General features: G+C 34.4%; 2 protein-coding genes across 5 annotated transcripts in view; one reads left to right on the plus strand and one right to left on the minus strand.

Moving 5' to 3' along the window:
- Nucleotides 1-35: 35 nt before the first annotated feature.
- On the minus strand, nucleotides 36-21,357 carry LOC128991797 (metal-response element-binding transcription factor 2). The gene is made up of 14 exons (XM_054414986.1): nucleotides 21,070-21,357; nucleotides 20,647-20,783; nucleotides 15,330-15,455; nucleotides 14,771-14,968; nucleotides 13,649-13,696; nucleotides 13,173-13,289; nucleotides 11,100-11,272; nucleotides 10,542-10,737; nucleotides 9,312-9,379; nucleotides 8,997-9,140; nucleotides 8,189-8,351; nucleotides 7,283-7,435; nucleotides 6,455-6,629; nucleotides 36-5,650 (listed from the first exon to the last, which is right to left on the minus strand). The coding sequence occupies exons 2-14, from the start codon at nucleotides 20,668-20,670 to the stop codon at nucleotides 5,112-5,114; spliced, it is 2,124 nt and encodes a 707-aa protein (XP_054270961.1). The 5' UTR covers nucleotides 20,671-20,783; nucleotides 21,070-21,357; the 3' UTR covers nucleotides 36-5,111.
- A 3,700-nt stretch (nucleotides 21,358-25,057) lies between these two features.
- The window catches only part of LOC128991472 (histone-lysine N-methyltransferase eggless), a 47,964-nt gene continuing 47,606 nt past the window's right edge, over nucleotides 25,058-25,415 (plus strand). For all 4 annotated transcript variants that reach the window (XM_054414379.1, XM_054414377.1, XM_054414380.1 and 1 more), the window contains exon 1: nucleotides 25,058-25,309. The gene's annotated coding sequence lies outside the window, so the exon portion shown is untranslated. The remainder of the gene's footprint in view (nucleotides 25,310-25,415) is intronic.

Genomic DNA, 25,415 nt, shown 5'->3' on the forward strand with positions numbered 1-25,415 from the left:
TTTGAGGGCGAGGAGGAGGAGAAGTGAAAATCAAATGATGGAACTTGACATTTATTACTCTCGACACGGTATAAACAGCGAACAAGCAGAACTTTCAAACACTGAGAATCACAAATCGCAATCTGGCACCCTCTCGTCTCTCGTATCTACAACTTACAACCGATGGCAGTGATACCTGGTGAAACAAATTAAAAATATTCACTATAAAATTTCAACCATTCAAATATAATTTTCGTTTGTCATCCAGGGCTGAAAAACGATTCAACCCTTTCTAAATAGCTGCTTTCAATATGTACAGACATATTTAAAACAAAAATTAAACATTTAAAAAGAAACTTAACATTAAATAAAAATAATTACGGGTATTTACAATAAATATAATTTTGACATTTTTGCCATAAGAAATGCCCATTCTGGTACGTTGATATGAAAGTTGTCCACAACTTAGTAAAACAAAAATAAACTTCTTGATATTTATAGAAATGATTGAGGAAACTCTTGGAATATTTTCAGTTTCCACCAGGGAAACATACTGTACAAAAAGTTAAAATAAATTACACTCACAAATGAAGTAGTGCTATAACAAAAATGACTTAAAGTATTGCTGGAGATAAGTTAACATAGTAACATAATGAAAATACCAGTCTTAATCATTTAGTCTCATTTTATGAAAATACAATAAAGTAATACCTTAAAAATAAACAAAAATATCAAACTTATCAAGTAAAATATTTATTTCAGGAGCAGACTGTATTGTGATAATTAAATTTTATATATTATACCAAATGAATTGAGGCCCATTAAAATGAAGGTTTAAAACTTTATTTCAACATATTCCACACAATAATCATCTAAATTGTAGTATTGAACACAAACCAGGTTTTTCTTACCATTTTAAACCCTATTGACTAAAGTTTCAGTCATATTTGTTTGTAACTTTGCATGTAAACACCAAAGAGACTAAAATGTGAAAATACTAACTTATTCAGTCTTATATATCTGACTTTCCCACTTCTGATTCAATTATTAAATTTTAAACTTGTATTTATCATTTCCCAAAAAAGGGTAGGCTGTAATATATTAAAATTTTTATAAAGATTTTGTGGAGAAGCACATTAAAAGATCAAAAAAGATTAAATTAACGTGGGTTTAACATTTAGTAAGCTGCTTTGTTTCAGTAACAAAAAAAATATATATATGTTTTCCCCATGCATTAAAGTACCTAGGCAATTGGCTTGTAAACAGTGCATTTAAGTATATTACTGTAAATCATTCATTTTTCCTTTAATTAATTCAGATAATTCATAGGCCGCTTATAGGAAAGAAAAAACTGGAGCCTCTTCTAATTCTAGGATTTGAATCTGATATTAAAAATGTTATAGTTCCTTCAACTATTTCCAAATAACGTCATGAATCCTGATAAAAAAATGAGTGCATTCACAAACTAACATTAACACACGTCCCAATATACATAAAACATTTAAACTATGAATTACAAAAAAAAAACTCAGATTAAGCAAACTGTAATGGAATACACTATCAAATTCATACATGATATGTAACATCAAAACATTTCTGAGTAAAAGCAATTGCTTTTTCTATTTGACTAAAATACCGGGCAAATATAAATTATAATTTCATGTTACTTTGCAATTTAATACTGGTGACTTGATCATTTTCACTACTTACTGACTTAAATACAATACCATAAGTAATATTAACCACATCTAACGAATGATAATAGTTACATTCAACTCTCATTATAAAATGAACATTTTTAAATAAACTAACTAATAGTGTATATTTTTTGGTTGATTACTTTTGTAAAGATGAACTTCCCTGGATTAATTTCTCAACAGTTCAGTATTAAGGAAAAATGTATAGTTATAATGTTGTACTTTTATTGAGCAACTTTTTCCAATCTTGTACGAAAATAAATAATAACGATTTCACTGGGTTGTTTTAAATATTTTTTACCATTTGATTTTCTCATTACAATTTTAAAAAATGTACGGTATATGAATGGATTAATCATAGAAAACATACCTCTTTAGTTACCTAATAATATACTTATTTTAAATAAATACATAAGATAAATATTATTTATTTAGATACATATAATCACTGATATATTTTAAAGCTACAATCATCATTTATATACACTAGCTTCACACCTTGCTACTATAATTTGCATGGCAATATTTTCTTGTTTTAATAATATTTAACCTGCATTACGAATGAAACAATACAACTTTGAATCTTTATCAAAATTTTTATTTTTAATATTTTGTTAATCAAATTTACTGATTAATTATTTTACAAAAAAACAATATGTTTAATTGAACATGAATGTACTGTTGTCAAAGTTTCCTGATTATAAATTTTTTTTTAAACACAATATAAAAAACAATATTACAAAAATAATATTTAAATTCCAATATAAGTAATATTAAAACATAGTGGTGCTAGTCAGTAATTCTATATATATTCACAAATACTTTTAACACATCTAATCCAAAAACACCGTATACATAAACATATTCCACAAGCTTACAGACAACTACCCTACCATTCCAACCCAACCTGAGAACAAGTTTCAATTTATCTAATAAAATTCACAGATCTGAAGACAAAGAAAACCCCAAAGATTGTTTGTAAAAAATAAATTTCAAAGAAATTTATTTAATGGTGTAACTGCATGCGAATATCATTAAAAAATTGTTAAACATAAAATCTTTATAAGACCAAAATATCAGCTAAAACATTATTTTTCTTTCTAGTTTGCTTTTGTAGTCATGAAGCCTATAATTTGCTCTAATTTATTGTAATTGTTTTTTAAAAAACCTTCATAAAGTCAATAAAAATAATAGCAAAGTTAAAAATTTTATATTCCAGTGGTTCCACTCCCAACTAGTGGGGCTAATCTAGTTACAAGTTCTTTTAATTTACACTCAAAATTAATGGAATACACATAAAGATTTGAAATTCAGTTTGAAAACACAAGTTTTAGAAGTTTTATATGGTCTAATTGATTTAGTTTTAGCCTTTTTCATCAAATCAGTCTGCGTTCAAAAATCTGCGATGAAAGTAATGTTGGAACTAGTAATGTTGTGAATCTTGAATCCACTAAAATACTCAAAAAATGATTCTTAAATCTAATTTGATTGAAAGTATTTTTTTTTTGTGCAGAGTTAAAACTATGCCAGGATTTTTTTACTGTAGGAATCTAATGATATTATTTTAATTGTTGGAGTTAGTTACGTCGTGATCACAGATTATACTCATATCACAGTGAGGAGTGTAGTAAACCACACAAGCTTTTAGATTACCGACTTACCACTTACCACATCTCAGCCGTGAACAATTTTGTCAATCATTTGAAAAATAATCATCAAAATGATTCTGATGTGAACAGTCCTGACAAATTAATCCCGAGTTTCATGATTTAATCCAAATATAGTAAATAGCAATGGGAATATGTATGAAAACTGTACTTGGATTCAAGATCAGTTGTTTAGCACTTGGCTTTGATTTCAAGGATCTACAACTGGTTCATATGAAGATGTTAGACACCGTGTTCGTTTAGCGCACGCTAACAAAATGTGGAACCGTAACACATGACAGCGGTAGATGCAGCGTTAGTTGAACCAGTCACTACTCCAGTGTGACTATGGAGCTAGAAGCGCCCTAGAAACGTAGCGTTTGAAGTGAAAACTACAAGCGTCGCTGTTTGGCGACATTGGTTCAAAGCATCCGTTTGCATGTGAACGATCCCTTGTTTCTATGTACTTGGCTAACACCCTCTTGTAAACATGGAGTAAGTTTTTAGATTTCGACCATTACTTTAATTTCAACATTGTCTTCTTTCATAATAACAAATCAAATACTGTAACTCTGACAAAAGAATTTGGTATATAAAGAAGGACATCTGTGGTCTACAGAAAATATATTCATATTGTTTTGAACAAACATAAAAATGTATATAAGTTTAAAACTGGCAATGTTGCAAATACAATTTTAACTATCACTTTGTAAGTGGAATCAGCTATGAAATGAAATATGTACAGGGGAATATTCACACTTAACAATAATTCCAAACTTCAATGATCTTGGAGATCAGGAAAAACAATTAATAATTATTAACAAAATAGTTTTGAGTTGTTTACGTTAAAAATCATACAAAAAAATATAAGTCTAACAAGCTAAGCCATTCCATTCCCTACTTTACAATGGCAGTGAGTTCAGCCTACAAATTCTCCCGTCCACAAGTAATAATCTTGACTTCAGAATTAATTGCCAACAGTTGACTTTTTCAAAATATAAATCAAGAATGAGTGTCAATTGCATTTATTCCAATAAAATCAATGTGACAAAAATTATACTTTGCGTTTTAGTTTGTAGATATACTAGAAATTTGGAGATAATTTTTAAAACATTCAGTAAAAATATATTACAAAAACCACAGCAAAGACAATCATAGAAAGCTGAACAAAAATTAAAAAACTCACAAAAACTATCACAAATAATAATTATTTGTAAGGGAGGATCCAGCCTATTACAATTCTCTCTAGAATTCAAACTGATAAATATTTTTAGTAGGACTGCAACTTGGTTACTTGGACCCTACAAATTATAAACAACAGCACATTTCTAGGTATGTACAGTCCTTAACAATATAAATGGATACATTTGTACATAAATAAAATGTCAAAAAAGGGAAATGACTTGCAATGCATTGGATGCAACTTCAGAATAAAATTACTCGCTAAAACCATAATTATTTGTAAGTAAAGATCCAATCTATTACAAAATCTTAACAAAATTAATAAAATAAAAATTTAAAAAAATATTTAGTTGGACGCCAATTTCTTTATACAGACCTTATATGAGTGGCAGTACATGAGGTATGTAGACTTAGTCTGCAACAATTTAAGAACAACAGGAGATATTCTTGATAAAACAAATATCAAACAAGGGATATGACAAAAATATTACATTTAAATGACTCAATTCCTTAGCAGCAGGCTTCTGTGAGGCAGTGAGTTTCAGCAAGATTTTACTTGCTGTTAGAAAATTAACAACAAAGAATAAAACCTAAGGACTATACAATATTATGTAACCGTGCCACCCCATTCTATTAGGTATTCAGTCCTACCAATGGCAGTCAGTCGTTTGGCTTTTACTCTGAACTTCTCTCCCGAGGCGATTCGGTTCGCAGCACCAAAATAAATGTTAACGGACGATTTCAAATCGTCCAAAGATATGGTGGGGTTCTGCTTCATGGGGGAGGCGGTCGGAGTGAGGCTTTTGTGTTTAGGTTTTTTGAGCTTTTTACCGTTGAGATACTCTGGACCTGAGCCGGGGGTGGGGTTGTACATGCTCCGTAGGGATTTGGCACTGTTCCAACTGGCACTAGGAACTTGTTCCGTGTTCTTCATGACTGTACACTGGCGCCGTAGCCGCCGTCTCTTGACCTCACCGTTTCTGTTGATTCGAATGTCTTTCTCGCTCAGTCTTCGCTTGGTGGGCCGCAGCATGGGTTGTGTGACGGAGGGTTTGAGAGGCAGATTGAGAGATATGGGTTGAGTAGCTTCGGGTGTAGCTGTGTTACCCAGCAGCTCAGCCACACTGCGGAACGGATTGTTCTTACCTAGACATTAAAATTGCGTAAACCAGAGGATCTTCTGAGGGGAATGTTATAATTTTTAAATAATACCTTTACACTTGTGGTATAGATAAGCCTTATATAAAGAAAAACTAGAAGTTAAGAAGATGCTTGTGACCATAGCAGTTCCTTTGGTCGTGGAACAATTTGGTCTAATAGTCGAGATGCGGTCAGATGTAAACAAACCTTGAAGCAACACACACATTCTCGCAAAACAATTTTACCACGTGATGAAATGAATGATAACATGAATGATGAGATGTAATTGAAACGAAAAGCAATTAATGGAAAAGAATTAAAGATACAACAACAAGTTTTCTAAGTGTCGTTATTGGGCTCCCTACCTTTGACTACTGATAGAAGTAGACATTCCATCCCCATGTTAAAGTTTTCACCAGTTTTTTTTTATCAAAATGAACTTAGTTTAATTATGCCACTGGCAGAGTTCAGTGATATAAATTATTATAACAGCTATTACATTTTTTATGTCACTTTGCCTATCTCGGTACAAAAAACTAGGACAGAAAGTACAACTTTAGACTGTGGTGCATTCTATGAGTAGCTCGTTTAACTACATTCATTATAACAAAAATTAAATGACAACTGGTCCATTTAGATGGAATAGCTAGTTCAGAATTCAAAATACAACGCTAGTTCTCATTAATGTGAGTTCAGTTGAGCCGTATGACCTGACCAGCCATCGCACCTGAGAACTACAGCCAGTTCCGGCCCACGTTAACTTGTCCACAATTATAGAACGTCAATCAGGTGGTGTGTTGTATTAGTTACCTTCAAAGTCCTTTAGTGGAGGGATGATGGTATCGAGGGTGCGGCTGGACGAGGTGTCCTCACTGCTAGTGTCCCCCGGGGTGGCGGGGGTGGGAGTAGGCGGGGCAGGGGCTGTGTCTGACGCTGCTACAGACGACGGAGGGGTCAGAGGCAGCTCCTGGCAGATCTGTCGATTCTGCACAATATACAAGAATTCAAACAATATTGTGGTTTCGATGTTTTACTTCTGCTGACTTCTGCTACTTCTGCTGACCGTTTCTACAAAACTACACTTTCTTACAAGTCCTGACAAGTCAAAGTTATCTCCATATAACATTTGAGCACAGTAAACAAGTTTGAAAAGGGGCAGTTGAAAGGGGACCGAGTTTAACTGGCTTACGGTACCTGATAAAATTAAGAGTCAAGGGGCTAGTAGAAAAATGTTAAAGATCACCAAAAATATCACTGATACTGATATTCCATCGTGATATAGGTCTTCTTCAGAAAGTAGACCGATCAGAAATTTCTCTTCAAAGAATCATGATTTCTATCTACACTCTCTAAAGTGACTTTTAACCGTGTATGCATTAGATCCGGACTTATTTTTTTTTCAGGTATGCTGAATAAAAAAAACCCTTATCAACCACTTCGCTTTCCTTCAAAATACAGTTTGAGAGAAAATAACCTCAATATGCTCAGCTAATTGTATATTGTATGTAAGATGAGATAATGGTGTTTAACTTATTTTTTCAACCATTGTACTTTAATAAAAAGTGTTTCCAACCCAAAATATAGATGTAAATAATACCTTGATAAAATTAAAATGAAAAACACGATCAAGGTACTTACCGTCGTAGTAGCTATTGCATTTTTTAACAGTTTCCTTGCTTTCCGGGCACGAAAATTTCGTATCCTTTGGATTTTTAGTCCTTGGGCTCGAATTCTTCGTTGTATTTGAGCTCTAGACTCAGGGTAACAAGGGAAGGAGCTTTTTATGCAGACCTGCAAACACAGTTAACACTTATGAACTTCCAACCGAGATTAATAGCTGTTTATAACATTTTACACTCTTATCTGATTCCTGATTCAATAACTTTGCACATATGAATTAATCTTTTAGTTAACGGTATTTGACTGTTTTACGGTAAGAATTGTTGTTTCTCAATTTGGAGACATGTAAATATACGTACATATTACATGATTATTTTGACAAGGCAAGTGTTGGTCTGGAAACATGACCAAAATTCTTTGTTTGAATAACAGAACTGATTGACCTAAATAACCACCTTAAAATTTGTCAGTACAATCAATTTAAGTACTGTACAGACTGCCTCGATTGATTACATCTTTAACTATTGATAAGACCTAGACATTTTACTCTTAAAGATGTAGCAAGTTTTAAAATAAAAATTTGTAATTACTGATTTCCCTCAAAATTGGCTAAATTTAAGAGAAGCAAGCTTAAAGAAACACTTCACAGACCACCATTGAACTATAGCAACTTAAGGCAATATGTATAAATTTGTATATTCTTATTTGAATGGAAAGTCAGTAACAACTGGTCCATATATATATATTATATATTATGTATATATACAGTAACTTTTACCTTTGACTATTAATACAGTCAATGCTTGTACAGAAGACAGGCCTGAGACCCATGTGAACAGGTAAATGCAGAGTTTGAAGTCGCCAACCTCTTCAAAATAAAATTCCTAGTTGGTAAATTTAAGTTTACGTGTCAGACATATTTACCTTGTGGCCGGTAGCAGGCATCCCTTTAGGCAGGAAGACAGGTGGATCGTCTTGTATTTGTAACAACCGCACACCCGGGGGAGGGTCGCAGGGTAGTGTGGTGGACGGAGACAGTAGGTGGGTGTGAGACTCTCTCACTCCATTTATCTCAGACTTGCCACAACTGTACAAAATGCAGCATTTGTAAAATACAGGGTGCCTATGAAAATAAAATTTAGGACAATTCTATGTTCTCCTGATTTAAAACTGAAAATTTTTAAGTTGAAACTGACTGTACAAAAAATTCAAAAACTGTTTTACATAGATTAATGTGAATTTGGTTATGGTTTCTATTCACCTTCGATACCATGGACATCGGTAATGAATCGATGAATTTTGAAACTCAAATAAAATTATTATACTTTATAGTTTCAGTTCACCCTGGATTACGTTGGTAATAAATCCATGCATTTTGAAACTCAATTCAAATAATCACGGTTTATGGTTTCCATCCAACATAGATACCACAGGCATTGGTTTAATCAAATCCATGAATTTTGAAACTCAAATCAAATTAATAACTCCTCAACATTTAGAATCCAAAAGTAATTAAAAAATACAACATGGATTCCTCAATAAAAATATATTTTCCCTGTTATTTCAGTTATTTATTTATTATTTATCATCAGTTAGAGATTGCTACCAGGCTTTTCTCCATAACTTTAAAGAGCCATTTCTAGTCTCAGCCTAGCTACTGACAGCAATCTCCAACAGACTCTGAAATCCACTATGAGTTTTAACTACATCGCTTCTGTCCTTCTCCACTGACCTGGGCAGCAGTTTGAGGTGGTGCAGTAGAGCCTCAGTCACGGGTCGTGTCTTTGGCAGACTATACACAGGGGCAAGTGGAGGGATCCTCAGTCTCAGTCCCCAACTACTGCGCTTCTGCTTCACTTCCTCCCCACACTTGAACCTGCCACATCACAACACACATCACACATCACTGCTGTATTGATCACTGAGATAACCAAACATGAATGCCAACATTCTCAAATATTTGAGCAATTGAATCAAACTGCACTGAAAACCAAAATTAAAAATTAATATTTCTTTTAGGCCTACAAGAGAACAAATCTCTACTTACCTACTAAGATTGCTGGCCAATACACTCAATATTATACTTTTGCGTTCTTCAGTACTAACATTCAGAATCTGAAAGCAAGAGATTCATATAAATTAACTGTGATATAATGCACTAACTATACAAATAAAGAAAGTTTTGGAAGTCTCAAGAATTACCATGTGCAAAAATTGTTTCAGCTCTGATTAATCACCTCAGAAAATAGCTTGGAGTTAATAGATACTGAAAAACTACAGTGAGTTTATTAAGGGTTGGACACAACCTCTATTTTGCTTTTTCACGATAGTATAGAGGAGGACACAGCTTTTTCTATTTTAGCATTCATTTAGGTTAAACTGGACGTATCAAGTTGAAATAAATATATGATTAAAGACATAAAGCCCAGAATAATATTAGCCCAATTAATCGAAAAAGAAAACAATATTCCGACGTTAATGGGTTAAATAGTAGAAAGATTAGAGAAAACTTGTATTAAGAGTTTTCTTCACGCCTGCAAATACATCAAAACATGCCTCGGACGTCCTTCGCTCCGAATGGAATGTGTAAAGATATAATGTTAATATTTTTTTTTCCCTTACAGATTAATGTTGGTTGTAGGGCCCTCATGCATGATATATCCAAGAAAATCAATAGTATAAGTACAAATAAATCTTAGAGTAATGTAAATTTAAATCACTTTTAAACACTGGTAAAACTAATTATTTTTGTTTTCAATTTTTTTTAGGTATAAGAGCTCTAATATAACTATTCAACTACGGTACATTAGTACCAAATTTCAAGAACATCTGTTCAAAAACGGAGTCCGAAACGGGGGACGAAATTAACATGTTTTTTCGGAGACTAATGCGCTACTAGCCTTTTACAAAGCTTGGCTCAGGCGGCAGATGAATCACCGACGCATCAATTTAGTAGTCGTGTGTTCATGATGGTTTCAGAATGGCACACATAATGACCCCGCGCTATCCGCCCGTCTTCAACCACTTTCCCCCATGGCCATATCCCTAAAACGCAACTACACCGAGGATGATGAAGACTCTTAACACTTATATCAGACAAAAATGTCCCACGATATGATAAAATATCAGTTTTTAGTGATGAAAATCTGATCTTGCCTTGAATGATTAATATAGGTATCCTATTACCATGAATATTGGACAAAATGTCGATCACAACCAATAAAATAAATATTGTACGATTTCCTGAACACAAAAATACTTAAAACAATTTTCTCACCTTTGGTGGCAGCTGTAGTGTATTCCAGTTGTGATTCAGATATTGTAAGATATCTGTTTCTATATCATGGAACTTCTTAGCTTTATAAACAGTCAGATTAAATAATACTAAATGTACTAGGTCGACCCACTTCATTTCTAAGCGACGTAAAAACTCTTTACCATTATTGCACAAGGAACAAACAAACACGTAAAACCTGAAACAAACCAGTAAAGTTGGATCAGTAATCAAAACCATATCTGAAATAAACATGGGTAATTGTACAGTTTTAACATTTGTTTTATAAATACACAAGAGTGAAACAATGTTAACAAACTTTTTACACTGGATTTTAAAACGTTTTATTAATACTTAACCTGTATTAAAGCTTAACTATACATTCAAAGTCAGTGTTAGTTTTTCCTGGGCATTTTATGTAAGGTATGCATTATCTTTCTTATTTTTTTCACATTTAGATTTTAACTTTGCTATAGACAAAGTTTAGAAGTAGCCTATAATAGTAAAAAACACCGTTTGAAATACACTGCCCAGTTACAGCTAATTTTTGTCAGTACTCACGGATCGCCGAGGTAAAGCGGCTGGTGCAAGCACCGCAGACAATGTTCGTGGAACCACTGTCTACATCGGCCACACTGCAGCATCTTCATATACCAGTCTCCAGGTGTTCCACAGTAGCAGTACTTGGCCTCCGTGTTGACTCTATGGTGCATGTCCCACGTCAACTCTTCCATCTGACAAACAAATTACACATTAGATATCTGCAGATCACAGTAGCAGTACTTGGCCTCCGTGTTGACTCTATGGTGCATGTCCCCCATCTGACAAACAAATTACACATTAGATATCTGCAGATCACAGTAGCAGTACTTGGCCTCCGTGTTGACTCTATGGTGCATGTCCCCCATCTGACAAACAAATTACACATTAGATATCTGCAGATCACAGTAGCAGTACTTGGCCTCCGTGTTGACTCTATGGTGCATGTCCCCCATCTGACAAACAAATTACACATTAGATATCTGCAGATCACAGTAGCAGTACTTGGCCTCCGTGTTGACTCTATGGTGCATGTCCCCCATCTGACAAACAAATTACACATTAGATATCTGCAGATCACAGTAGCAGTACTTGGCCTCTGTGTTGACTCTATGGTGCATGTCCCACGTCAACTCTTCCATCTGACAAACAAATTACTCATTAGATATCTGCAGATCACAGTAGCAGTACTTGGCCTCCGTGTTGACTCTATCGTGCATGTCTCCCATCTGACAAAGAATTTACACATTAGATATCTGCAGATCACAGTAGCAGTACTTGGCCTCCGTGTTGACTCTATGGTTCATGTCAGCATGTCCCCCATCTGACAAACAAATTACACATTAGATATCTGCAGATCACAGTAGCAGTACTTGGCCTCCGTGTTGACTCTATGGTGCATGTCCCCCATCTGACAAACAAATTACACATTAGATATCTGCAGATCACAGTAGCAGTACTTGGCCTCCGTGTTGACTCTATCGTGCATGTCTCCCATCTGACAAAGAATTTACACATTAGATATCTGCAGATCACAGTAGCAGTACTTGGCCTCCGTGTTGACTCTATGGTGCATGTCCCCCATCTGACAAACAAATTACACATTAGATATCTGCAGATCACAGTAGCAGTACTTGGCCTCCGTGTTGACTCTATGGTGTATGTCCCACGTCAACTCTTCCATCTGACAAACAAATTACACATTAGATATCTGCAGATCACAGTAGCAGTACTTGGCCTCCGTGTTGACTCTATCGTGCATGTCTCCCATCTGACAAAGAATTTACACATTAGATATCTGCAGATCACAGTAGCAGTACTTGGCCTCCGTGTTGACTCTATGGTTCATGTCAGCATGTCCCCCATCTGACAAACAAATTACACATTAGATATCTGCAGATCACAGTAGCAGTACTTGGCCTCTGTGTTGACTCTATGGTGCATGTCCCACGTGAACTCTTTCATCTGACAAACAAAATACACATTAGATATCTGCAGATCCCGTGATATGTGTCGATTCTGGATACTACTGATACGTGGACATTCGTATTGAGAATCTATTGTACTGAGTCGATGCGGATTCCAAAATCTAACTAAGTTATCTCTATTGCAGAACGCATCTTCGAAGATCGCACGGTTTTAAAATTGAAGCTCATGACTACAATAGAACCTTCATAGTTCTATACTTCGTGGACCAAGGGGATGTCAAACTATCGGAATTATATTAAACATTTACAAACAGGAAGTATTTAAAACAAGAGATAAAGTTAACAAATTTAATGAACAGTATAAAACCTGACAAAAATTAACAAACATATCAATTTACATCTCTACTGCCTGTGGCTTCTTACTGTATAAAATAGTTTAACCTCGGCGAACCAATCATTGCCCACTGCTGGCATGTTCCCATCATGGCCCGTGTCGAACTATACGGATTGTCGAACTATTTAATGTCAAACTGACAAGGCTCTACAATATCATAATAACTACCTACGTGATCTTACATCAAACAGATAAAAATTATATCTAAAAAAAGATATCTAAATATTAAAACATTAAGTACTGTCCTAACCAAGACATAGTAGGCCTACTTACGTCGTAAGGCAGCTTGTTGTTGGACTGTGTGGGCAGGACGGAGAGAGGTGGCGGAGGGGCGGGGGGAGGGGCTGGTGCTTGCTTCCGCATCGCTCTCAGCTGCTTCAGCGGCACAGCCTGGGGGAGACAAACAATAAGATTGTTTCAAACATTTTTTTAAGTCTTCTTTGGATTACATTTTTTTCAAGAAAAGCCAAGTGGCTAGTTAGTTATTGCTTTTAAAGGATTTAGAGTTAAGTAAGTTTTGAGAAAAAAAATACTGTCCAAGTGCTAAAAGATGCCAAAATAAGGGATCACATAACATAACACTGATTTTTCTCTTTCATCTACTCTCTGAAGAAGTTATATGAGACTTTTTGAAAAAAGTCTTTAATCCGGTATAAAAATGTCGCCTTCGGGTCAGCTCCCTACAAAATTCAAAATAATATACTCTTTTTTTTACTGATTGTCTTTGGCTGGAGGGATCACTTTATTACCTGACAGCGATGGCACTCCCAGCAATCCAAACCCAGCTCGACTGTTGGCTGTAACAGAAAAAACATTACTTAGGTTTGTAGTTCAGAAGGGATAAGCAATAATAAATAGAACAATAAAATTGGATATTTGGACTGATAAGATTCATGTTTTAGTTAATCCAATAAATAAGACAATAACATAATTATTTACAACTCACAAGAATATGAGTTTTGTAAAACAATTTTACAGTTCACAATAATACAATAAAAACAAGTAAACAATAGCATCAAATCAACTTTATCATCATCGTGTTTATTTACAGTGAATCAAATGTGTGGTAAGTCAACAAGTAATTTAGAGAATAATTATGACAATATATTTTTGTAGGGCTAAAGATTTCGTCTAATAAAGCAAGGTGTGTAATAAAGTATTTACCGAGCTCCAGTCACAACAAAAATGCTAGACCAAATCTGCACATTCTTTACTTTATCCACTACTATTCTAGCAAATTTTCACTCCTATGCAACAAAATAATTTTTCAATGCAATTATACCAAATTTTTATATGGGATGGTTATACTTCACCCAGTCTTTGTGTAATTTGTGTAATGAAGTAATTTTGAAGTAATGGGAGCTTTTGCTGTTGGCCTAAAGAAAATTTTAAGCAACAACAAAAATGTTTTAAGTAGTTAGCTACCTACCATAGCTACCTACCAATTTCAAACTGGAAACAGCATCACTGTCTAATGCCATCGAATAAAAGTCCCTGAATATTTTTAAACAGCTACAGAAATGCCACCATCATCTTTGCAATCGCGGTAAAGTCATGTAGACATTATTGTAATCTTCCCGATCACGGCAAAAGCTGAATTTTTTAACCATGCGAAATTTGGAGATTTCTCAGGTATTGGGATTGACTCTTAACGATCGATTCTTGATACCTATAGTTATGTTCATTAATAGTTGGTATTGAGATTTGACACATCCCTAGTCTCGTCATAGTATATCCGATAATGATGGAAAAACAATGCTTCCATCAACAACAAACCACATTTTGTAGTTAGGTTTATATGAGAAGAGAGTCAACCCTGATTGCTAAGGAGTGTCTGGTGACATAAGTGTATACAGGAATGTGTTCCTAACCTGATGACAAAGCTGATGGTAGCCACGTGAGCAGCGATCACACACCACGACCTCATTGTCCTTTTTAGTCTGTGACTTCTTGCAGATAACACACATGACGTTTTCCACCTTGTTGAGCTTGGCCAGGTGTTTGAAGGCAGACCAGTGGTCCGTGTTGTCATCAAACTTGACCAAACACTTCTCCTGAGCTACGTTCACCTAAACACAACACGTGTCTAGCAAGCCATGAAAATAAACTTCAAGGAAGAAACCAAGACTTAAGCGTAGGTAGCAATTACTTATTTGTTAGTACCTGCTTGTACGTTAAAAAGTACCAATTCAAAGAATATAAAATTAAAGAGAAAAAATAAAAACATTTTTTGTTCACTGATTGTTGCACATTACTGATGGCCAAATGTTCAAAAGTCACGAACGATTCCCAGTTTTTGTGTCAGACGGACATACCGTTTTTGGAAACTTTAAAATTTGGATACTTTCTAATATTTTAAAGCACTAAGCCTACATAACTAGAAGAGTAAACTAAAACAGATAGAAGTCTTTGGTAGCATAGAGTTCTAACCTCAACAACAGTTCCAAGATAGAAGTTGCCGTCCTTACGTTGGACGAGCACTTCATCTCCAATACAAAACACTCGATCCTTGGTGGTGGAGTCTGGGGCCGTCGGACTCTCAGAGTCCCGTGCGTCCTGAACACAAACAAACAATAGGCCTGTTTGATTTCAGAATACAACAATAAAAGGCATGAACATTTAAACTTCTTAGTGCAATGATGTCACTCATAACGATATATATATAGGTTATTGCGGACACATCTAATAGTACACAGTAGGCCTACTGCTGAGGAATTTTTGGGTGGTTTTTGTGTTAGTGCAATCAGTCCAAAAGCTAAATGATTGATTACCAGTTCATTTCCCTTGTTCAGTGTTGCTAGCAACCAACTGTTTCACATGCCATCAGTTTGTTTATTTTTTTATACAACCTAAAAAATAAATATACGTTTGTGATTTGTGCTATTGTTTTTTTTTTTAGGAGGAATTATTTTAGTTGTAATTTTTATATTTTAATGATTATAGTTGTAGATTGTTATTTGGTAGTTCATTATAAGGATTACTAGTGTACCTGTTGCTCGAATTCGAGCAATTGCTAAGCATTAAAGGCGTTATTTAAAAATGAATAACAGTCATAATTTCTGATGACTTTAAAGATTTCTTCAAAGATTATGGAAATTACTCAAGATGTAGATAACAGATCGATATAACCAACATTTCTTGTAAATATCTTATCATTTTTCAAAAGCTGATCTTGTTTTTTTTAGTGTTTTCTACAAATAGCCTTAGGCCTACTTATAGGCATTAGGTTATCCATAACAACGATTATAAATAAAAATTTTAAACCATTATTTATATTTCTTCTCCTTGGTGTGGTGTTCTATGACTTTCCTATGCTTCCAAAAACCATAGTTTGCAATTTGACTCTTTCAATGATTACTAAGAAATGCAGCACAGTGTTAATTCAGTTTTCTTTTAGCGAATTTCCCATATAGGGAATATTTTATATAGTTCGGCAATAGCTATTACCGTAGTACTCATGGTAAGACCTGGACCCGGGACATATTTACTTTTCCGTTTTGAGGACCCTAAAGGCCAAAAACACCATCCGTTCAAATTCATATAAATATGTGTCCATTAGCACACAACCCTAGCTCTGCTTTTGATTGATTTAAGTGTCTAAGAGTTAGCCTATATGAAAATAATGTTATTGACATATTTTCATGAAGACCTAAACAGACGATTACTATGTGGGTGATACTTTTTATCAATAAATGTTATGGCTCATTGTTTATAAATTTGAACTAGGCCTACTTAACAAGTGTTTAGAATAGGCGGTATAAGAAGAAGAAGAAGAAGAAGAAGAAGAAGAAGAAGAAGAAAAGGTGTTTATTGAAATAAAATATCAGTACATCTATACTTATTTAATACGCGAGCAGGTTTTTTGTGACAATTACTCCTCCGATACTACTAAACCGATTGACATGTTTTTGGTGTCATTGGAAAGAGCGTAACGTGAAGTTATGCAGGAAACTTTCTTTTTAGGGAAATAATTAGAGAGTGAGGCCTGGGGGGCCTTTAAAGTTTCGTATTTCTCCATAAGATTATCATGGTAAACACAAATTGTTATGAAACTCCAGCTGTTGCCAGAAATTAAAAGTGAGAAGAAGAACAATGTTAATTGTAAACAGCCAATTTGTAAATTATCTATGTTGTATTAAAAATGTGTAGGCTATAGTTTTGGATGTTGGTTTGTGTTTAATGATATAAGTTATAAATTATTGATTTTTTTATAAGTAAGGAAATGTTTGTAGAAAACACTAAAAACAATATCAGCTTATGAAACATGATAAAATATTTACAGGGAATGTGAATTACAGTATATTGAACTGTTGTATGCATCGTGAGTATTTCCATGAGCTACACACCGGTAATCTTTGAGTTGACTATTTTAAACTCATTGTAAATATAACTGTTATTCGTTTTGAAACAACTTCTGTAATACTTTGCAATTGCTCGAATTCGAGCAACATGTACACTAGGTGTTTTTTACTTTGTTAGCCTACTGTTTTTTTACTAGGCCTACGGTATAACTAGGCCTAATTATGTTAGTTATTAATTTAAGATAAATGTTCAAGTTATGGTTTGTAGAGTACTTAAAACATTATCCTAGAGTTAATTGGTAACTTAAAATGTGTCTTGTTTATGATATTCTTTTAACTATCAAACATAATTAATTAAAGTAGGTACTAGCCTACCGAACAAGTCTCAGTCTCTTGGTAGGCCTACTAAGAAGTTACCTACAGAAGAAAACAAGACTGAGCTTTAGAGTTAACTTTAAGGCCTATCCCTCAAACTAAGAACAAGGGAACTAAATTAGACTAAGTTAAAATAAATAAGGGGCAAACCTAGGAGGGGGATAAGGGGGTTTGCATTGTGGATGCGATACTCCCTGGTGTGGATTAAAGTCCGCACGGGTGAGTACTACGACTATCCGCAGTACTATCCTGATAATTAGACCAATTCGTAATTACCAAGGCAAAAAATGTGGTTCGGATTCCACTATAAACTGTAGGTCCCTTAGTATCCATTAGCTGTATGGGCTATTAATTAACAGCTGTGTCTAAGGAATGTCGGCCTTAGTCACTAACAATACTACAAGATCGCGCCACTCATCCTACACTCATCTCCATTCATACTTGGCTTAAAATAGGGTGAAGTGGGGTAAGTGTGACCTAAAAATCATAAAGTTCATCTTTAAACTTTTTTTCTCGGTTATTTCAAAGCTAGAAACTTGAAATTTTTAACACTTAAACTTTGGAAATATCTTCATTGGTAAAAAAAAACCAATGTGATAAACTTATGCTTTCACTATTTTTTTTTTTTTTTTTACTTACAAAAAATGCCTGCTAGATGTCACACTTGCCCCATGGGGTCGGGGCAAGTGTGTTAGCGACCTCTTTAAAATCCTGTATCTCTTTTAATGGTAAATGGGGCAAATGTGATAAATGCCCAGTTAGTGCTCTTTCAGGAACATTTTGATTTAAGTCCCCCTATCATTCTTAATTTATGAGATATTTACAAATGAAATAAAGACGTACAAATCTGTGGAAATTTGTAAAAACTTGCATCAGATCACACAGATTACATCAGATCACACTTGTCCCGAATGTGTCACACTTGCCCCAGCCATTGAAAATTTCCGGGGTAAGTGTGACATGTGGTTTTAAATTTAATGATAAATTTGTACACGTTTAAAATATTTTTTTTCTAAAAGTTTAGCTTTTAGGCTCTTTAAAAATCTGAGTTTGATATAAATTGGTCGAAATTTAAAATAACTACAAATTAAACAAAATTTCCGAACAAACTTTGATTTTGACCTAAAATGTCGGACTTATAAAAACCAATAGAAAATCAACATACAGTAGTTACTAAATTGATAAAAAACTATGTAACTAGATACCTTATATGTCAAACATTATTTCTATGACAAAACCAATTTTTTTCAGCGATTCCCAAAAACAAGATGGCCGGCTATCACACTTACCCCACTGTCACACTTACCCCGGGAATTTACAATGGCTGGGGCAAGTGTGACACATCCGGGGCAAGTGTGATCTGATGTAATCTGTGTGATCTGATGCAAGTTTTTACAAATTTCCGCAGATTTGTACGTCTTTATTTCATTTGTAAATATCTCAAAGTAAGAATGATCTCCACCCTACCTACTTTGTATGGTCGCCATTTCATAGAACAGTAGGCCTAAGTATTAACAGTTATCCCCCCCCCCCCCTGAAATATTTTAAGAATTTAACATCTCGGGTTTGTAACATTTATACAGAATACCCAAAATTTATAAAATTTACTGTTAAAATGTAATTGTTCCGTGAAATTAACAGTTAAGAAACATAGCACACTCAGCTAAAAGAATAGGCCTATAATTCCTCGTATTAGATTGGTAGGTAGTTTTAATTCTGAACAAAACACTATAAGTTAGGTAACTTTTGGTATTGGCAATACTGGCGTGCCAACAGCTGTCAGTACAGTTTGCGCCAATTAGGTACCGTATGTCCCTATTCTATCTGCAGTGTCTGCTCAGAGACAACCTTTAACCTCAAAACTATATGAGTCGTTCTTTGATACATGTATTTGATCATCACAAAATTCTTTCTGTGGTGTTATTATGGAGTGTTTGATGACTTATGTTTTACACATGACCTAGTCTATGTTTGTACTGCTTTCTTTGATTCTGTGTGTGTATCCCATCGTCACGTGCACTTACAGAGCGACTTATTTAACACATAATTGTTATTCAATGTGTACATTACTTATTCATTTCCCTATCCAACATTTCTTTATACCTCTCTCTACATTACTCTACATTATATAGGCCTAATTAGCCTAAATTATTTACCGTAGGCCCTATACATTTTTAAGATTTAACTTACCTACTTAAGGATTACCTAACTTACTAAACTTAATTTCTTGTTCCTTGATGTGGAATGTTCTGCGCGCCTTAAGAAAATAAGTAGTTCCCTATATTATCGCTATTTTCGGTGGTTTCCGCGCCATAAAAAAATGTTTTAAAGGTACTTTATATTGTTTATTAGAATCATAGGAATGGTTTAAGAAGGTTTAGAAGAGAAGTCCAGAAAGATCAGAAATACCCGTCCCCCAAATAAATTCTTGATTTCGCCCCTGAATTAAATTACACAGAGGATACGCGTCCGGTAACCAGACATAGGGTAGATTAGGCGTCCGGTAGTGACGTCACCGGGTTGTGGGGTCCCGGAACGCCATTACCACAACGATACGATGTTCGACCAGCGTTGTTCGTGGTGTAGTGGATAGGGTGCTCGGCTGATATCCAAGAGGTCCCTGGTTCGAAACCCATCAGTTTCCTTAACTTTTTGTCACAGATTTTGCTTTGAATGTAATTTCTTCTTAACTGTACATCTTTTGTTAGAATGTTTGGCATTTATAATTTTATGTTATGAAGAAAATTGAACCTTCATTTGATTTTTTCCATTATCAGCAAGTGTGGTTGGATAGGTTAGGTTATGACAGTAACTGCCGGACGCCTAATCCACGTCCTGTTACCGGACGCGTATCCTCTGTGATTAAATTAACCTCAAAGCTTAATAAAATTATAAAACTTGACTTATGCCTGACTTATATATAGGCCTATGACTACACAGACTAAATAGGCCTAAGTTAACTTGTATAAACTTAAAGACGCACAAAAGGCTAAATTTAGAATCTCTCACATCTATGAAACACAATCAATACGGTAAGTTAGCCTATTTATAAATTGATATAATTAACTTACCCTCTTCCGATTTAATCCAGACATGTTTAGATATTAAGTTCACCAATCTCTTGTTGAAAGCTTATCTTACACTCTCCTTGATGGTAGCCTACAGGTTTCAAATAAGCCTAGGCCTGGGAAGATGAGGCATTTTGCACCTGAAAATAATTGACCCTTTTAGCAGGGAATACTTATTGCATTCATAAAATGATAATATAAAATACAGGCCTAATTAAACTACTACTTATAGTCTCAATGGAAACAAAATAAACCAGACTCCTATTTGGTATTTTTCAAATCTCACAAACTTAAGACTGAATTTAAGGATTAGCCTATTGGATTAAGTGGTTGAAAGCAATATCAATGTTGTTTACTTTGAATACAATTCGTCTCGACGTTGAAAATATATCGTCTTAGGGAGGATTTTGAAATATTAATACTCACCAAAGTGGGTAAAAGTCACTGGCTAGATATTTCTACCATCGCCCCGACATTAATGTGTCAGCCATGTTTGGTTAATCCAAACACGGGCGGAAATTTTCTCACAACAATCCACCCTTTAGCACTACATAACTGCAGTTATTTGGAATATTTAACAGTATTTTAAGCCAAACTTGAATAAGGACTGCATGGTACAAAGAAATAGTTTATAGATGTTAACACATTCAAATTCACAATAATAACAGATTTTATAGGAAAAAAATACATTAATCTTTCGTTGTATTCAAGAAGACGGCGCCTACGGAACGGAACGGACCAAAAAGCAAATAGTCCAGGCAAACTAAACAAACTTACATAGGGACCGTTAAAAAAATTGCAAGAAAACGTTTTATGGTTTTATTTTGTAGAGTTGGGTTTGCAGAATGACATACTAAAAGTTGCCAAAAATCGGTGCACGAGAAAACCACTAAAATCACAATTTAAAATGGCGGCTTTTTTCAACATTGGACAAATCAAAAAAACATATTTCACATGCATTTGCTATGCACATTTTTCGAGATATTGACTTGGGACCACCGCCTGTATTTATTGAGTGGTTAGTACTTCATTTTGATAGGGAACATGTTTTTGGCCGCCATCTTGGATCCGCCATATTGGACATAGATAATTTTTTTTCAATGTAATGATAGTGTTGTGACACATCATTACCAACTACATTTTTACACTGATTTCAATGCCGAAATCCGTTTTTAAATATCTTTATTCATTTAGAAGATATATACAAAAGAAAACTCTGCACCATACATTTCTTATGGACGTTTCGTAGTTTGATATTTTTTTTAAATTATTTTTCTTATATCTCCAGTTCTTATTAACGCTTGTAGTTCGTTCTAGGCTTAAAATATTCAGTAATGTAAGGGCTTTCATTTGAGCTCTTGATCATTAAAATCAGACGAGTTAAAGACCTGCTACAAACCTCAGAACAATATTAAATTTAACTTTTTAGAAATATATTTTTATTTAAATATTTATAACTCGGGTTGTTAATACGTCACCAAGTTCTTTCTTGTCTCAAATTACTCAGTGAATGTTTAGCTTTGATTTTATTAATCACTAAACAAAATCTGACAATTTTAAAATGAGCCATGGACCATAATTTAACATTAAAATGTATTTATTTTGAAATTTGTCTTTAGTTAAGGACATATATCCCAAACCCTAATAACTCCTGGAAAGTAATCCATAGCTAAAATAAAAGTCAATATTTTGGCGAATTATTTAAGACTATAAAGAGTTTTGGGAGTTATTTAGAATTAGGAATATACGTCTTTAACTAAAGACAAATTTCAATATAAATACATTCAAATGTTAAATTATGGTCCATGGCTCATTTTAAAATTGTCAGATTTTGTTTAATGATCAATAAAATTAAAGCCAAACATTTACTGAGCAATTTGAGACCAGAAAGAACTCGGTGACGTATTAACAACCCGAGTTATAAATCTTTTAATAAAAATATATTTCTAAAAAGTTAAATTTAATATTGTTCTGAGGTTCGTAGCAGGTCTTTAACTCGTCTGATTTTAATGATCAAGAGCTCAAATGAAAGCCCTTACATTACTGAATATTTTAAGCCTAGAACGAACTACAAGCGTTAATAAGAACTGGAGATATAAGAAAAATAATTTTAAAAAAATATCAAACTACGAAACGTCCATAAGAAATGTATGGTGCAGAGTTTTCTTTTGTATATATCTTCTAAATGAATAAAGATATTTAAAAACGGATTTCGGCATTGAAATCAGTGTAAAAATGTAGTTGGTAATGATGTGTCACAACACTATCATTACATTGAAAAAAAATTATCTATGTCCAATATGGCGGATCCAAGATGGCGGCCAAAAACATGTTCCCTATCAAAATGAAGTACTAACCACTCAATAAATACAGGCGGTGGTCCCAAGTCAATATCTCGAAAAATGTGCATAGCAAATGCATGTGAAATATGTTTTTTTAATTTGTCCAATGTTGAAAAAAGCCGCCATTTTAAATTGTGATTTTAGTGGTTTTCTCGTGCACCGATTTTTGGCAACTTTTAGTATGTCATTCTGCAAACCCAACTCTACAAAATAAAACCATAAAACGTTTTCTTGCAATTTTTTTAAGGTCATATCCTATATTTACCCGACTAAAAAGCATTAAAAGCAAGAAACGAACGAAGGGGTACGCTAGCGCTCCAGTCCCAGTCCAGAGCCAGCCAGCTTCGGATTCGGACCCGGACAGACGGTCAGCGGTCACGGAGTTCGAAATTCGAATCGAACTGAACTTCGGCTCCCCGGAGTTCGGTATCGGATTGGTTATGTTATTATTATTACTACTTGTTGCTCGAAATCGAGCAAAACTGCAACTTTTAATAAAATAATGAAGAAAAAACATAAACAGCAAGACCTCAATCATAGAGTCACTCTAAAGTACTTTCTATGGCCGATTACAAACTTTCACATTCAGTTTATAATATTAGTAAGATTATGTTGTAAAAAATTATAAAAGCAATCAACGGTGCAATATGTAAAAATATTGGCGTAAATATAGTAGTATGGCGTAAACTATCGTACGTAACTCGTCCAAAATGTGTTTACCGGACTCGTATGGTAATCCCGTACTCGACTTCGTCTCGCACGGGAACGACCACACTCGTCCGGTAAACACTTGTTTTCAGGACTAGTAACGTAATATACTATATTCTTTATAATTGGATTGTTTGTGAATGTAACCATATAAACTATATACATAATAACTTCAGCTTATTAATTTTTAATGTTGGCATAAAAAAAACGATGACTTGCCCTTCTTGATGCACAATACTATACTATTTTGTTCCAGTTTGTTCTTTTGTGTTACCAAATAGCGTAAAAAACGTTTTAAAACACTATATTTTCAGAAATTTTCCTCGGATACCCCAGATGTTCGGTAGACCTATATATTGCACCCCCTGTTTCAAATCTTGTGGGCGCCCATGGTCAAGCACACACAACACACTGTAAAGTGGTCTTTTCAGACCTAATGTAGCAAGCTAAATCCCTCTCTTGACGCCAACCAGTACGATACGACGTATTCTGGCATTGTTAAATAATTCCTACGATAAATGTTCTGTGAGTACGGTAAAGACGAGGAGGGAGGAGGAGGAGAACTGCGAGAGAGAAGTGCGATGCGAGTCGAAGTTCGATTCGAAGCCAGTGGAACTCGACTCGAAGTAAAGTGATTGGGATTGGACTGATTGAACGAAATTGTATTATTGTGGTTCGTGGTTGTGTTTTCTGTTTTGTGTTATTGTGTTGTAGATTTGCACTAGAGTCTAAACCTTCGCTAAATCATCACGATGTTGTCCCCTGGCACTGCGGAGTGGGGGAAGCAAAGCATTTTATTGGCTGAGTGAACACCATTTCCGCAACGATACGATTTGTAGCCACCGGCCTCGGTGGTCTAATGGATAACGTGCCGGGCTGAGGATCTGAAGGTACCAGGTTCGAATCCTCTCGGTAGCACTAACTTTTTGTCTAAGATTTTTGCATTATCAGCAAGTTTGGTTAGTTTGGTTAGGTTATGACAGTTTAATTTTATAATTAATATTTTCTAAAATTGGTTCAAGGCATTTATAATTTTATTTTATGAACAGAACTATTTTTTCGATTAGTAAACCTTCATTCGATTATTATTTTATATATTTTTTTATATAATCAGCATGTTTGGTTGGTTAGGTTAGTTTATGACAGTTTAATTTTATAAATATTCATTTTTTAACTTATTGAAAAACTGCAGCATAGGTATATGATGTGCATGTAAAACAACGCGGGCTTGTTTGGACGCCGTCTAGAGGGGAGGTGGAGGGAGAATCATTTCCCCCACTCCGCAGCGCCAGGGGACAACATCGTGATGATTTAGCGAAGGTTTAGACTCCGACTCCAGTGAGTGTAGATTTGCGGCTCGGCTATTGAAAGGCTGCTATCGTGATAGACAATTTAAATTAAATAATAATATTAAGTTATATGAATGACAAACTTATTACAAAATTGTTGGTTATTATATATTACATGTGATGCCCAACTTATACTACAGTACTACACCCGAGTTTAGTGAAGTGGAGTAACTATAACTTAGCAATGTTTGAACTTGAAGTGTTAGGCTAAGTGTATTTTTGATTTACATCTTAGGACCTAAGTACTGTAACTTGGGATCTGTTAAGGTAGGCATTTCAACCAAAGGAAAACCACTATTCAAAGCCAGAAAGGGCCAAATTCTCTTAGAATTGTCATCTTGATTTTTTTCTTTTCTTTTCATGATAACTTACT

Source organism: Macrosteles quadrilineatus, unplaced genomic scaffold, assembly GCF_028750875.1.
Source record: "Macrosteles quadrilineatus isolate MER2022 unplaced genomic scaffold, UCM_ALF_1.0 Scaffold_4__1_contigs__length_99947679, whole genome shotgun sequence".
NCBI classification, from domain to species: domain Eukaryota; kingdom Metazoa; phylum Arthropoda; class Insecta; order Hemiptera; family Cicadellidae; genus Macrosteles; species Macrosteles quadrilineatus.